Here is a 16,712-nt window from a genome sequence, read left to right on the forward strand (position 1 = left end):
ACAACTGCCTGACGTCATTTCCTGTCCCACACTCATCAATCACTCACTCCCCTTTGGCCATTGTACTTTTTTTTTTATTCGCTATTTCCCAAAAAACACCAAACACATTCCTGCTCATTGGCTTAGTGGGTGCTATTCCCCTTGCTGAGAAGAGGCAGAAACCGCCCGACTCACACAAACATTTCACTCAAATCCTGCTCTAATGGTGGCTGATCTCCTACTTCAGGTCTCCCCTGACTACTCTTCTTAAAGCAGCACAATTTAACTCTGCTCTAAGTTCCATGGTCATTTTTTACCACTACACAGCGTTAATATGCAGAAGTATCTCTTTCTAGTGCTACTTTTTAAATGCATGAGACATATAACTATATAAATTCAAGGTGCACATGTTAGTTTCAGACAATTATAAACTGTATTATGACTGCTACTGTACCAGTAATCAGCACCTTTATTATGTTACACAATTCCCAAGTCTTATTAGTGACTGGAACCATTCAGTTCTGGTGTCTTGGCAAGTGTGGTTATCACAATACGATACTGTCTGCATTCTTGATATGGTATCCGCCATCTCTAGGGCTGACTTATCTCTTCCGATCTTGTGCCATCGCTCCTTTCCCACTCCCCATCCCCTGGGAACCACCACAGTACCCTCTGTTATCATGAGTTTGCCTTTTCCGGATTCCAGATATAAGTAACACCATAAGGTAACTGTCTTTATCCTAAAGTGGCAAGATGTCATTTCTCATGACCGAATACTACTACTCTCTTTTCTTTCTTTAGCCATTCATGAACTGACGAGCACGCAGATTGTGTCCAGATCTGGCTATTTTGAATAAGGTCGTGATAGACATGAATGTGTATATTCTCTTCGATATCCTCTTTTCATTTTCTTTGCGTATGTTCCCAAGTACAACTGCGGGATCCTAGGACAGTTCTATATTTAACTGCTTGAGGAATCTCCTCACCCTTTTCCACAGTAGGTGAACCAATTTACATCACCACCACCGACAGTGCACAAGAGTTCCCTTTTCTCCTCATCCTCGCCAACACTTGTTCTCTCTCGTCTTCTTGGTGCTAGCCATTCTAAATGGTGTGATGTGGCTCGGGGGTGCATGTCCCTCACGTTAGTGACGTTGACCACCTCTGCATGTATCTCTTGGCCACTAGTGCTACTTGTATAAAGTCACTGGCACATTATTCTTTCACTGCTATGGCATTTATTAATTGTTTTTAATCAAAAAAAATTTTTTAACATTTATTAATTTTTGAGAGAGAGAGACAGAGCATGAGTGGTAGAGACCCAAGAGAGAGGGAGACACAGAATCTGAAGCAAGCTCCAGGCTCTGAGCTGTCAGCACAGAGCCCGATGCAGGCCTCGACGCATGGACAGCAAGATCATGACCTGAGCTGAAGTTAGACGCTCAACTGACTGAACCACCCAAGCGCCTCTCACTACTATGGAATTTAGACAACAGCAAGCACTCAAAAATTATTTGAGTCGGAAAATCAGTGTATGAAACAATGCCTGGGAACAGCAGGAATGCAGTGCAACAACGCCGGTAAGGTCGGAGGCTGACACTGCTTTGAGAAACACACACTCATGCAGGAAAACGATGGCAAAGGGGAGGAGGCAAAGACTGGTCTGTTGACAAATGTAAGAATGGTGAATATTCAAAACGTGAATCAAACAGGAGAAGATTTTTCGTGAGAGCAGAATCTGGAGGTTTGGTCCAATAACCAGTATTCTCAGTCACTCACTGGATTATGACTTCTAAACAGGTACCTTAAAAACACATTCCAAAGTTGTCCAGCCCTGGGTTAATCATGGGAAGATAATAAATGTCCTGATGTTCATTGGTGCCGTATGTATCCACTCACCTGGGAGGCTCTGGCTTGGGAATTCTTCCTCCCATATCCATGGCTCCTCTCCTTGCTCCAGCCTGAAGATCACCTCTGGTTTGGTAGCACAGGACCCTGTCAATGTGAAATCATTCAGGATTCAGACCAGGTGGCCTAGACTTCAGGGCCTCTGCAAGAGGAGGAAGCCGCTGCAGCTGCTCGGTGAAGAAGCCACGGAACACTTCACTGGAGAGGTAAACACAACTACCTTCCTGGCGCCCAAAAGTGGTCAATCGGCAATGACTCCTGAATTCCAATCTTAAATATCATTCAACGCGGCGCAGAGCCTATACGCCTCATAATTAACACAACCAAAACATGCTACTTGGAATTATATAAAAACAGTCCTTACCCACTGAGACAAGGTGGCTGTAGTTCTCCAGCATCACGTCCCTGTACAGGGACCTCTGACTTGAGTCCAAGCACTGCCACTCCTCCTGGGTGAAGCCCACGGTCACATCCTTAAATGATACCGATCCCTGGAATCTCTGTTCAATCTGAAATGTTCAGAATTGGGTGACATGGAAAGAGCTGTACGGGAACCAATCCTTCTCATGATTACCAAAACAGTCTGCAGAAGGCGTGTTTGGCTTTAGGCTTTGAGGGAAGACGAGAAATCTAACAAACACTATGCCATTGCTTCAGGGTATTATTAATGTAAAAATCACCAAATCCCACAACGTATCCGGAACTGTTCCAATTCTTAGAAATGCTAAGATTAATAAAACTGTTCTTGTATTCCAGGAGCACATAATCTGATAAGAAAACATGCAGTAACAGGTTACAATCGCTAAGGTGAGGTATGCACAAGACAGACTAAAACAAACGAGCAGCAAAATTAGCTCTTTATGGGGCCTCACTGAAGACCGGCTGGTGGAGAAGAGGAAACCCGTACTCTCATGAACACAGGGTCGTGGTCCCCGGTGCAAGCAAAGGCGGGGCTCCATTAACACGTTCGGGAAATGAGAAGAGGGCAAATGGTGGAGGAAAAGTTGAGAATCCAGCCTGGATCTGTGATGACAAGAAGTGCCAGAAAGGAATTCATGGAATGGATCACAGAGTAAATTAGACCGAGTCTTCAATGTGTGATCACTCTCCACCTTAAAGAATATTTTGGAGTACTGGGGAGCCCGGGTGGCTCAGTGGGTTGAGCGTCCGACTTCGACTCAGGTCATGATCTCGCAGTTCGTGAGTTCGAGCCCCATGCTGGGCTCTGCTGACAGCTCGGAGCCTGGAGCCAGCTTCGGATTCTGTGTCTCCCTCTCTCCCTGCCCCTTCCCTGCTCATGATCTGTCTCTCTCTGTCTCTCAAAAATGAATAAACATTTAAAAACGTTAAAAAAAAAAAACCACTTTTGAGTACTATCAAACTTGATATTTATGAATTACATAAATATACTATCAATACATTTTGTTACAAATTTTTATTCTCCAGTTTAAAAGGTAAAAGCCGAGGGGTGCCTGGGTGGCTAACTTCGGCTCAGGTCATCATCTCCCTGGTCACGGGTTTGAACCCTGCATCGTGTTCTGTAAGGACAGCATGAAGCCTGCTTGGGATTCTGTATCTCCCTCTCTCCCTGTTCCTCTCCAACTCATGTTCTTTGTCTCACTCTCTCTCAAAAATAAACATAAAAATGTTAAAAAATATATGTAAATAACATGTTTCTACCTGTTGATGCAGCTACATATCGTGAGTATAAAGGCTGAGGTTCCTTAAGTATCTGAAGTGGGAGAACACACTGAGACATGACATGTCTATGAAGAGGTGAGGGGGAGCAAGATGATAAAATCAGCAGCACACAAAGATCTTCCCGAGTCATTTTCAAAACCAGGAGGCACCTCGGGAACCACTGAGAACACTTCCAGTGTCATTTGTAATGTGAGTTCCGGTTCTCACGTTTCAAGTAGCAAACTGGCAGAAGAGGCATCTTCCGGTCGACTAGGAGTCAGGACATCTCAAATTTGTCCACTTCTCAAACTGCATTTTCTGCAAATGAACTATTCTATAGAGACCCCGAACGTAAATCCTTATACGCTTCTGTAATTTCAGTACCTACAGCATAAAGGTGGTGTAGGATTGCACTAGCTGATCCAGAAAACTTACTTAACGTAGTACTATCCGGGCACATAATTAGAATTCACCAATCAAGAGATATATTCGATTCCAAATCATTCCTGACATACCAGCTGTGTCCTTTAATGAAACTGCTTCAAGAAATTTTTTTAGGTTTCTTTCTTTATTTTGAGAGAGAGAAAGAGCACAAGCAGGGGAGGGGCAGAGAGAAAGGGACAGAGAGGATCCCACGCAGGCTCCATGCTGTGAGTGTGGAGCCCCAAGCACGGCTCCATCCCAGGAACCGTGAGATCATGACCTGGACTGAAAGCAAGAGAAGGATGCTAAAGCCACTGAGCCACCCAGGTGCCCCATGAAACTGTCTGAAAAACAGTATTACAAATATTCTTCATTAAGGGAAACAAAATACTTCAGAGGCCTTCCAAAAATACGGGATAGCAGAAGATGACTGAAGTAAATGTAAAGGTCGAATTGCAGTAATAATAAAGGTCCTTTTATATGTTGAGAGAAAATTACAAACTATAACCACAATTTAAACTTAAATGATAATTAATATTAGAATAAAACTTAAATACTGAACCACTCTAGTAGGAGTAAACTTTAAGTCCTGGCCCCCCAGCCTGCCCATAAGGGTACATTAGAAATCCTGCCCCTGACATGAACCTGGGCCACGTGACTTGCTTTGTCCAATGAAAAGTAGTACAAGGGAAATGTGTCACTTCAGGAAGAAGTTTTCAGAGACATCATCCTTCATCCTTGACCCCACAATGCACAGCACAGGGAACAGAGCCACGCCTTAGCCCCTAAGATCACAGACACAAACAAAAAATAAATTTAGGAATCCTTTGTTATGACACAAGCTGACTGATGCAGTGTTGAAAAAACAAAACAAAATAATCCAATAAAATACAAACGAACAACCTCTAGAGACCACTTGTGTATACAACAGGCTTGAGCAGTCAAAGCTTGAGCAAGGCAAAAGGACCCACAGCGACCACGACCACGACCACCAAGCTGACGTGAACAGGCTCATTAAGCCACAGGCCCTCACTGACGAATGGGCTGCCCACGGCAGGCACAGTGCCTAAGATTACCAAAAAAGGGGGAAAAGTTACAGCTACTCTAGAACTACAGCCCCTCACCACCGCCTAGTAGCAGACGGTCTCCCCTTTGCCATCCTGCCCGCTGCTCCCTTGCAGGGTATCCGGTAAACTTCTATTTCCTCTGTTCTGTCTTGAGTGAATTCTTCACTGGCACCCCCTACCGGCTCCCACTCAATCAGGGTGCCCCACACAACCAACCAAAAGCATAGGGAATAAATACATTGTCAGATGGAGGGACTAAAGCCTCACAAGAACAAATACAAATGGGGTACGTCACCCAATACAAAAAACAATTATGTTATTTTAGCCTTGAAAATCTTGTCTTTTCATTTTTAACCAGAAATGAAAAATCATGAGGAAAACAAAACAGGATCCCCACCGTAGGACTTACAGTAGCGTCAAAATCACGTGAGTTTCTTTTAATGCCCTACACAGTTCTAAGAGTTTCTCCTTATAAAGAGCGATGTCTCATTCTTAGAATCCTCACCAGCTGGCACACATTAGGACACGTACTAACTATTCATAAACGGTTAATGAACGAAGTGAATGAAGGCCTAATTAAGATACATTACAGGGAATACCAACTGCGGCCAAAGAGAGACTTATTTCAGTGATAAAAACAGTTGCAGTCAAATGGAGCAGAAGAGAAACCCCCCAACAAACCCACGCTTATATGGTTGACTCATTTTTCACAGGGCGCCAAAAACACACAATGGGGAAAGGATAGTCTCTTCGGTAAATGGTGGTGGGAAAACGGGATACCAACATGCAAAAGAATGAAACTATACTCCTATCTTACACCACTCATACAAATTAACTTGAAATGAATCAGACTTAAACATAAGAACTGATACCATACAATTCCTAGAAGAAAACATAGGGGAGAAGCTCCACATTGTTCTCTAGGATCATGTTTTTTTGGATAAGATGCCAAAAGGAACGCAACAAAAGCTCAAACAAGACTTCATCCAACTTAAGAGCCCTGCCCAGCAAACAGTCCATAAACTGAAAAGTAACCTACAGATTGGGAAAAGATATTCACAAATCATGTATCTGATAAGACGTTAATATCCAAAATGTACAAACAACTCATACAACTCAAAAAGCAAACCAGCAAATAATCCAATTAAAATGAGCAAAGGACCTGAACCGACATTTTTCCAAAGACCTACAAACGCCAATATGTATATGCAAAGGTGCTCAATATCATGAATCATCAAGGAAATGCAAACCAAAACCACAATGAAATATCACTTTCACACCTCTCAGCAAGGCTACCATCAAAAAGACAAGAGATAATAAATGGCAAGAATGTGGCGTAAAAAGGGAACCCTTCACTGTTGGTGGGAATGTAAATTGGCGCAGCTACCTTGGAGAACACTATGGCGGTCCCTCAAAAAATTGAAAATGGAACTACCAGATGATCCAGAAATCCCACTTTTAGGCACAAATCCAAAAGAAATGGAATCAAAATTGCAAAACACACCTTAATCCCTTGTTCACTGCAGCATTGGTTACAATAGCTGAGGCATGACACAGTGTAAGTGTCCATCAACAGAGGAATGGATGGGATAAAGAAAAGGTGGTGTGTAAACACACACAATGGAATACTATTCAACCATAAAAACAAAGGAAAAAGGAAATCCTACCATTTGTGACAATATGGACAGACCTTGAGGGCATTATGGTAAGTCAAGAGAGAAAACAAACACCATATGGTGTTACTTACATGTAGAATCTCCTGAAAGAAAAGGCCAACATCATACAAACAGAGTATAAAATGAGCCCCTGATTGGGTGTGGAAGGAAGGAAGGACGGAAGGAAGGAGAAACAAACTCCATGCACAGATGGTGCCACATATGGATGTATATCTAAGAAAGAAGTAGCAATAAAACAAAATCTTGTAGAGAAACCAAGAGGAAACACTCAAGAATTCATGTTATGAATTCAACATACTTTGATGCTAAATACTAAAACCTACGAAGAACATATCTCCCCCTGGCCAAAAACTTAGTGGTCAATCTCTCTCATAGACATAGAAACAAAAACCCGAAACAAAATATTAGCATGACCCAGTTAGATTTATTTCAGAAATATCCAGGTAGTTTTACATTTAAAAATTAATGTAATTCACCAACTAAGAAAATGAAGGAGACAAATAATATGATTTCAATAGATGTCCAAAACCATTTAATAAAGTTTAAAAGGCACTCATGAAGAAAATAAAAACTTTACGTAACTAGGAATAGAAGTGGACATCCTTGATGTGGTAAGAAATGCAAAAAAAAAAAATGCAGCAAAAATCACATATTGAGAGGAAAACTTCACCTTTGAGAACAGAATAAAGACAAGGAAACCTACTCTTTGCATCTATTGAGTATCATATATTGGAGGACCTAAGAGGGCAATAAAGAAAAAAAGGTTTTATGAATTGGAAAAAGTAAACAGCAGTGTCACTAATACCAGATTACACATGTGTATATATAAAAAATGCAAATAAGGTTGAGATAAATTATTAGGTATAGTAAATTAGTGTAGAAAAATTGTTGATTTAAGGTCAATATATAAAAAATAACATGTCAGCAACAAGCAATTAAAAAGTACAAATGAAAATATATGTATAATACACACACAAAAAAAACTCAGAATGGATGAAAGACCTAAATGTAAGACAGGAAACCATCAAAATCCTAGAGAAGGAAGCAGGCAAAAACCTCTTTGACCTCAGCCGCAGCAACTTCTTACTCAACACGTCACTGGAGCCAAGGGAAACAAAAGCAAAACTGAACTATTGGGACCTCATCAAAATAAAAAGCTTCTGCACAGCGAAGGAAACAATCAGCAAAACTAAAAGGCAACCAATGGAATGGGAGAAGATATTTGCAAATGACATATCAGATAAAGGGTTAGTATCCAACATCTATAAAGAACTTATCAAACTCAACACCCAACAAATAATCCAGTGAAGAAATGGGCAAAAGACATGAGTAGACACTTTTCCAAATAAGATATCCAGATGGCTAACAGACACATGAGAAAATGCTCAACATCACTCATCATCAAGGAAATACAAATCAAAACCACAATGAGATACCACCTCACACCTGTCAGAATGGCTAACATTAACAACTCAGGCAACAATAGATGTTGGCGAGGATGCGGAGAAAGAGGATCTCTTTTGCAATGCTGGTGGGAATGCAAACTGGTGCAGCCACTCTGGAAAACAGTATGGAGGTTCCTCAAAAAATTTAAAATAGAACCACCCTAAGACCCAGCAATTGCACTGCTTGGTATTTACCCAAGGGATACAGATAATGCTGTTTCAAAGGGGCACATCCACCCCAATGTTTATAGCAGCACTACTGACAATAGCCAAAGTATGTAAAGGGTCCACATGTCCATGGATGAATGAATGGATAAAGAAGATGCAAAATGAATGTATGTGTATGTGTGTGTGTGTGTGTGTGTGTGTGTGTGTATCTGTATATGTATGTGTGTGTATACACACACACACACACACACACACACACTGGAGTATTACTCAGCAATCAAAAAGAATAAAATCCTGCCATTTGCAACTACATGGATGGAACTGGAGGGTATCATGCTAAGCGAAATCTGTCAGTCAGAGAAAGACAAGTATCATATGACTTCACTCATATGAGGAATTTAAGATACTAAACAGATGAACACAAAGGAAGGGAAGCAAAAATAACATAAAAACAGGGAGGGGGACAAAAAAGAGACTCTTAAATATAGAGAACATACAGAGGGTTGCTGGAGGATTGTGGGAGGGGGGATGGGCTAAATGGGTAAGGGGCATTAAGGAATCTACTCCTGAAATCACTGTTGCACTATATGCTAACTAGGATGTAAATTAAACAATAAATTAATTAAAAAATAATTTAAAAAATAAAAATTAAAAAAATATATACAGGTATATTAGGGGATCCTGAATGGCTCACTTGGTTGAGCATCCAACTCATGATTTAGGCTCAGGTCATGATCCCAGGGTCATGGAATCCAGGACTGTCAGGCTCTGCCCTGAGTGTGGACTCTGCTTAAAATTCCCTCTCTCCCTCTCCCTTTGCCCCTCTCCCCTCTCTTTCTCACCCTCTCTTTCTCTCTCTCTCAAAAATAAAAAAAAAGAAAAGCATATATATTAATAAAAATGCTAAACACATAGAAATAACTCTAACAATAGGTGTGCAAGAATTCCACACACAAAGAATCTTTTAAAATTACTAAAGACTTACATAAATGTAGAAAATACATCATGTTCACAAGCAGAATATTCAATATCAGAAAATAAGCAATTTTTCCCACATTGACTTATAGATTCAATTCAACTGCAAATAAAGTTCCAGCAGGTTATTTTGTGAATGCTAACAGTATTTGTACAGGAACACAAAGGGCCAACTGAAGCCAGGATCCTGCTGAAGACGAAAAAAGTGTGGAAGGATGTACACCACTCACTTGAAATATTTTTTATCAAATGTGGTACTGGCCTAAGAAGGGCCAAACTAAGCAGTGGAAATGAATAGAGCGCGAAAGGACCCAGACATAGATGTATGCACTATGACATACATCACACTGCAAAACAGTGGGGAAACTCAAGTTTTCAAAAAGAGTTCTCAGACAAATTGTATGGGAAGAAAGTGACCTGATGTCTGTCTCCTACAGGACGCCAGGGTCATCATGCAGGCTGACAGCACCATGAAGATACGGACTTCAGAGCGCATTTCTAATCACCCATGGGAAACTGTTTCAACAGTCGCAGTGCAGAAATACCTGAACCCTATGACCTCAAGCTAGGTTGGAGCTGATGTACTGGACAGAACATACAGATCCCTTTGGAAAGTTTCACAGCCAAAGACTTCTCGGAACAGAGCGAGGACTGCCTTCCACTGTGATCTCTTATTGGTGCGGCAGAACTAAAACGAATGTGCAAAAACAGTCTGTAGTTGTTCCCATAGACAAAACAAGGAACTTAGGTCTGCTAGTATTTCATTTACAAATATGGTTTCAGTGGATGACAGACTTCTATGCAAACCACATTCTCAGGACCCAGAAAAAACTCTTTTGACTCAAGAAGCCATAATCATTGTGAAAGGAGTCTGTCTCAGCAGTTACCTTGAAGGACTGACAGTAAGTACAACATCTGCAAATGCGAAGAGTGGCCGAGAAGCAATGCAATGGCTTACACATACATTAAATGTGGAGACGGAACAACTGGTGGCTTCAGGGAGAGGGACATCGGGGCACCGACAGTGACAGCAGCATTTGCAGAGAACTGAGGATGGAACCTGCTCCCCCAGGTCTCTGTAAGCTGGCAATCTACTTGTTATTTTAAAAATAAAACTTATTTTAAGTAGTATTTGTTTTATAAGCTGAAGAAAAGCTATGTAATTTCTGATCAAAAGAAAGAGGTGCAGGATTTCTAAATAAAAGAGATTTCCAAAAGTAGTGTTGTTTGAAATTACCATCTAATTGTGAAGACTCCAGGATTTGGGGCAAATTTAACAATTTTTGACAAGTACCTGGAAAATCACACTGGCATGTTAAATCTCCACTGAGGTAGAATTTTAAGCTTTTAATGCATTAGAAATCTGCCTGGTGGGGCACCTGGGTGGCTCACTCGCTTGAGTGTCCAACTTCAGCTAAGGTCGTATTTCACGGTTTGTGGGTTTGAGTCCTGAGTCGGGCTCTGTGCTGATAACTCGGAGCCTGGAACCTGCTTCAGAGTCTATGTCTCCCTCTCTGCCCCTCCCCGACTTACGCTGTTTATGTCTCTCTCAAAATAAATAAATAAATTTTTTATATATATTAAATATAATTTATTGTCAAATTGGTTTCCGTACAACACTCAGTGCTCATCCCAACACGTGCCCTCCTCGATGCCCTTTAAACTTTAAAAAATAAATAAATAAAATAAAATACACAGGAATTCTTACAAAACTCAGCAGAATAAGACAACCTAAAAAGCCATAAATTTATGAAAGTTGCACAAACTAAATAATCAGACCCGTGGAAATTAAACAATGAAGTTCTTCACCCTTTAATGTAAAAATAATTTTTACATCTGGAGAGAAAGGAGGAAAAGTAGTTTTCTAATAAATAACAATTTACCTAGAAAAATTAGAAATCTTCATATCCTATAACTCAAAAATATTAATCACTGGACACTGGAGCAATGATTCTTAAACTTAACACCATCACACGGACATCCCCTAAGAACACAGATTGCTGGGCCTGGCCTCCAAAAGTTCTCTTCCAGTAGGTTTGGGATGGTGGATCACAATCTGCATGTCAAACAAGTTTCGAGGGGACGCTGCCATTTCTGGCCAAAGATCCTCACTCTGAGAAGCAATGTTCATGAGTCTGGAGATACATTTGCATTTATCAGAGAATGTCAAGGATATTCACAGCAGCATTTATATCAATGAAAAATGGAATTACCTGAATGTCGACCAATGAAATATAGTATTTAGGATACACTGTGTCCAGACAGCAGGAAAATCCAACATTAAAAGAAACAAACTACAGGGGTGCCTAGGTGGTGAAGCATCGGACTCTTGATTTCAGCTCAGGTCATGATCTTATGATTGTGAGAGTCAGCTCTGGGTCAAGATCCACCCACCCTAAGTGTGGAGCCTGATTAAGATATTCTCTCTCAAGATATTCTCATTCTCGGAGCGCCTGGGTGGCTCAGTTGGTTGAGCATCCCACTTCGGCTCAGGTCATGATCTCACAGTTCGTGAGTTCGAGCCCCACACCGGGCTCTGTGCTGACAGCTCGGAGGCTGGAGCCTGCTTCGGATTCTGTGTCTCCCTCTCTCTCTGCCCCTTTCCTGCTCATGCTCTGTCTCTCTCTGTGTCTCAAAAATGAATAAGCGTTTAAAAAATTAAAAAAAAAAAAAGATATTCTCATTCTCTCTCTCTCTCCCTCTTTCTCTCTCTCCTTCTGCCCCTCTCCCCCACTCACAAACTCTAATAAACTTTTTAAAAAACTATTTATTTAAAAAAGTAAATAAATACACTTCCTATGGATAGATCTCAAATTACTAGTGTACTGAGGGGAGAAAATGCCTGTCATATAAACATTAAAATAATTTACATATTTTCAGAAGTGCTCAAAATAATAAGCAGTATTATTTTTCCAGGATACATGTAGAGATAAACGTTAAGACTGGTAGACAAAGGATACAAACTTGGAACTGAACGATGGGGTACAATGAGGAAGGCTACAGGAAAGAGCCATCAGAAGAGACAAAGAAGACTCCCCAGGAGAGACTGTCAGAAGAGTAATGGAGCAGTTCTTGAAGGAAGGCAATTACAATTAAATCATTGGCAATTTTACCTGGACAAACCCCAAAAAAGTGGAAGGGAAAAACCAAGACAGAAATCCATAGGATGAATTTGAGAAGCTCAGACACATTTACCAGAGAATTTAACTTTGAACCATCTGCTATAAAACTCACAGACACAACCTGGCTAAAGTAGTTATGGAGAGTTTTTGTTAACAGGCATGTAGACCATTCATTCCTCTGAACATATCGGGTTTGACACCAGGATCGACCATGACCATCATTAAATTAACTACTTGAACTATCTCTCAGACCCTTTTACTCTCAGTGAGGAACAGTTTTAGGCACTCGTTTCGAGGCTGTCACAGGAAGGATATTCACTATGCGTCCCTATGTTAAAACCAAAAAAGATATCATCCAAGAAGTCTTTGTGTCTTGAAAAAATTCTGTCTGTAGGCAAAAGACTGTGTCTTCCTTTCTCCATGGTTATCAGAAACAACAGAGATATTATCTGTAGGTCAGTTTAGAAACTCTAAAATATAGAATGATCAGCATGCATCTACAAACCACCTTAGTCTTGCTATTGATCTGTGACTCTGTATTTTCTGTAAAGGTAGATTTCTATCTATTGCTAATTTCCCATTGCAATGGGATTCACCAAGTCCGTCGCAAAATAAAGTGGGGAATGAACAACTTACCTGGGATTTGTTCATTTTCTGCTGTCTTGGAAAAGTGTAGACAACTCTGGTGCTGTGCTGAGTTACAGGAGGAATGAGGTCCTAAAAGAGCTGGCCTGCCTGGTGGCTCCTGAACGCTCCTGCCCTATAAAACTATACAACCCAACAGATAGGAAGCGGGTCAGTACCCTTCACCTTCAGAAAGGACAGCAGATGCTCAAAGAACACCTAAATGTAAATATTTGCTTCCTGGGGATTTTTTCACAGTTTAAACCTCTCGTGATGCTCACAAAAAAAAAAAAAAAAAAAAAAAAAAAAAAAAAAATTTAAATAAAAAAGCTAGTTTAAATAAAACAATATACTCAGTGAAGCAACATTAACTCTTCACCAAACTACTGTAAAAAGAAAAAAAACAAAAACAAAAAACAAAAAACTTCCCGACCTGGGGCAGCTGGGGGGCTCAGTCAGTTCAGCCTCGATTCTTGGTTCAGGTCACGATCTCAGGGTTCGTGGGACCAAGGCCTGCACCAGGCTCTGTGCTGACAGTGTGGAACCTGCTTGGGATTCTCTCTCCCTCTCTGCCCTTTCCTGACTCGCTCTATTTCTCTCTCTGTCGTGATAATAAACTTACAAAAAAATACTCCTGACTAATCTGTTTATCAATTTTCCTACTGTTACTAAACCTTTGGTTAGCGATTCCACAGAAAATGGTAAAAAGCAGTGCTTTAAGGACAGGTCTATGTTTTCTTCGTCCTGGTTGGGTTTTCTCAAAAGGATCTTTTTACAGGGGCACCTGCGTGGCTCAGTAGGTTAGGCGCCTGACTTCGCTCAGGTCATGACCTCACACTTCCTGAGTTCAAGCCTCCCATCGGGCTCTGTGCTGACAGCTCAGAACCTGGATGAAGCCTGCTTCAGATTCTGTGTCTCCCTCTCTTTCTGCCCCTCCCCCACTCACAGTCATTCTCTCTCTCTCTCAAAAATAAAAATTTTAAAAACAAGGATCTTTTTATAAAGCAATTTGCCTTTCCTCGTGTGGAAAAGCAGGCAGTCTCTCTGGAGTCGGGAGACACAACTTCCAGGCTTCGCCACTAACAAACTGTGATTCTGAACAAGTCAGTAACCTTCGAGAAGAAAAACAAACGAACAAACAAACAAACAAACAATGTTTCTATTCAATGAGACAAAAAGTAAGGGATTCTTGGAGATCCTTCCCTAATGCCGGACTGAGTAACACCACACCTCAAGAAGCAGTCGCGCGCCCGACTGGAGAGCCGCTCGGGGGACTCCAGGAAGGAGACAAGGAGAACCAAGAGGCGGGGCGGTAACCGACTCAGCCCAGGCAGGGGCGCCCGTCTTCCCGGACCACCCCGCCTCCGCCCGACGCGCTCGCGCCCCCCTCCCGGCCGCGGCGCCGTCCCTCTCCCACCGCCTCCGGGCACACGCCCTCCTCCCGCGGCCTCCAGAACCGGGCCCCGCGAACGGCCCCGGCCGCTCCGGCAGGGACTGAGCACCGGGGGGCCCGACCTCTAGTGCTGATGGACACGTCCCCATCCCGCCGTCCCCGGTCCACGGACCTCCTCCACGCGATCGGGCACCGACCGCCTACAGCCGCCCGCGACTTCCCAGTCAGCGCAGCGCCCCCCTCGGCCCTCGTCCAACCGTCCCGCGCTCACCTATCGCTCCCTCGTCATGAGGCACTGACCCCAGAAAAGCGCAGAGATTCGGCGGCCGGGGAACCGCCTCCCACGCGAGAAGTGAGGAGAACGGGAGGGGAGGAAAAGCCTGGCGGAAGTGCCCAGAGGCAGAAGGCTGTACTAAGCATGCGCAGAACTAGACATGCGCAGAACCGGACAGTGTGAGCAGTCCGCGCCGAAAGGCAGAAAACTACCTTTCCCTGCAGATTCACCGACCAGTGGCTGGAGGGTGGCTGAGAGTGCAGTCTTTACCTAGCACGTGGGAAGTTTGGGGAGCTTGACCTAGTTACCCAAGCAGTCAGAGCCCGTCAGGGACTCCCCAAAAGTTGCGGATTGCAGCTGAATTCTATGTGACGCCCAGTGTGCCATTTAGACTAGAGCTGTCAAGGAAAGGAACCTGTTTGTCGAGTTCACTTTTTGAAATACTATGAAATAAGACTCCATCAACACAATAAAAGAATATATGAAAAAAATTAGGATCTGTCACCATCAGCAACTCTCTCAGGAAATAAAAAGCCAGGGGTCAAGGGCGGTATCAAGAAAGCTTGTTCATCAAAATCACGACAACAATGAATGATAACTGAGGATACATCAGAAAATCGACAGTCCAAAACAAAATTTCTTTATTCGTCTACATATTCTTTCTTCTGTGACGTTAAAATTACTTGAAGAAATGGGAGATTGACCGTTTTTTATTTATTTATTTATTTTTTTAACGTTTTATTGTTGGGAGAGAGCGCGTGCAGGAGCGAGGGAGGGGCAGAGAGCGAGCTGGACACAGAATCCGAAGCAGGCTCCAGGCTCTGAGGTGTCAGCACAGAGCCTGAAGCGGGGCTAGAACTCACAAGTGGTGAGATCATGACCTGAGCCGAAGTTGGTCGCCCAAACAACTGAGCCACCCAGGCACCCCAAGAGATCGACCCTTTCAATGAAAGGCTCAATATTCTTTGACAACATTCCACTAAGAATCTGAACAAATTTTTGTACATACTTTTTTCTCTTTGATTTTTGTGTACTTTAATATGTACTTTACAAAAGCATATTCTCTCGGGGGCTTCTGGGTGGCTCAGTCGGTTGAGGGTCCAACTTTGGCTCAAGTCATGATCTCACGGTTTGTGGGTTCAAGCCCCATGTCAGGCTTTGGGCTCACAGCTCAGAGCCTGGAGCCTGCTTCGGATTCTGTCTCGCTCTCTCTGCCCCTCCCCCACTCGTGTGCATGCGCTATCAAAATAAACATTAAATTTTTTTAAAAAAATGAAAACAGGACACTGAAGAGATACATGCACTCCCATGTTTACTGCATTGTTATTCACGATACCCGAGATATGGAAACAATGTAAGTGTCCATCAACAGATGCATGGGTAAAGAAGGTGTGTGGTAAATACATAAAACACACTACTCCTCAGCCATGAGAAAGAAAATCTTGTCCACTTGCAACTCTATGAAGAGACCTTGAAGTCATTATGGGAGTGAAGTCAGAAAGGGAAAGACAAATACTGTAGGATAACAGTTATATGGAATCTAAAAAAGCTTATCTCACAAAAACAGATTGTGGAATGTTGGTTACTGAGGGCTGGGCGTTCAGAGAACAGGAGAGATGTTGTTTAAGGGTACAAACTTAGCAGCTGGTGGATATATAAGTCCATATTAACCCAATGTTAATATGTCAATTATATATCTCAAGAAAAACGTACCCACTTATCCTAAAGAAAAAGAAATTCATACTCCTCATAATTCAAAATTAACCGTTTAGAGGTGTTTTAATTTCCTGTTGCTGCTGTAACAAATTACTGCATAGTGGCTTAAATCTTTTTTTTTTTTTTTAACGTTTATTTATTTTTGAGACAGAGAGAGACAGAGCATGAATGGGGGAGGGTCAGAGAGAGGGAGACACAGAATCCGAAACAGGCTCCGGGCTCTGAGCTGTCAGCACAGGGGCCCGACGCGGGGCTCGAACTC

The 16,712-nt window shown here is 42.2% G+C and overlaps 1 protein-coding gene and 1 pseudogene across 1 annotated transcript in view; one reads left to right on the plus strand and one right to left on the minus strand.

Annotated features, from left to right (window-relative positions):
• Positions 1 to 14,694, minus strand: part of LOC144613144 (uncharacterized) — a 36,933-nt gene extending 22,239 nt beyond the window's left edge. Inside the window, 4 exon segments of the mRNA XM_081790558.1 lie at positions 1,879 to 1,974; positions 2,252 to 2,396; positions 13,080 to 13,211; positions 13,501 to 14,694. Of these exon segments, the coding sequence (XP_081646684.1) occupies positions 1,879 to 1,974; positions 2,252 to 2,396; positions 13,080 to 13,094 (256 nt within the window). The 5' untranslated portion in view covers positions 13,095 to 13,211; positions 13,501 to 14,694.
• Positions 9,792 to 10,349, plus strand: LOC132676738 (PRELI domain containing protein 3B pseudogene; annotated as a pseudogene).
• Positions 14,695 to 16,712: the final 2,018 nt, after the last annotated feature.

The sequence above is a fragment of the Panthera onca genome, chromosome D2 (genome assembly GCF_046562875.1).
Source record: "Panthera onca isolate mPanOnc1 chromosome D2, mPanOnc1 haplotype 2, whole genome shotgun sequence".
NCBI classification, from domain to species: domain Eukaryota; kingdom Metazoa; phylum Chordata; class Mammalia; order Carnivora; family Felidae; genus Panthera; species Panthera onca.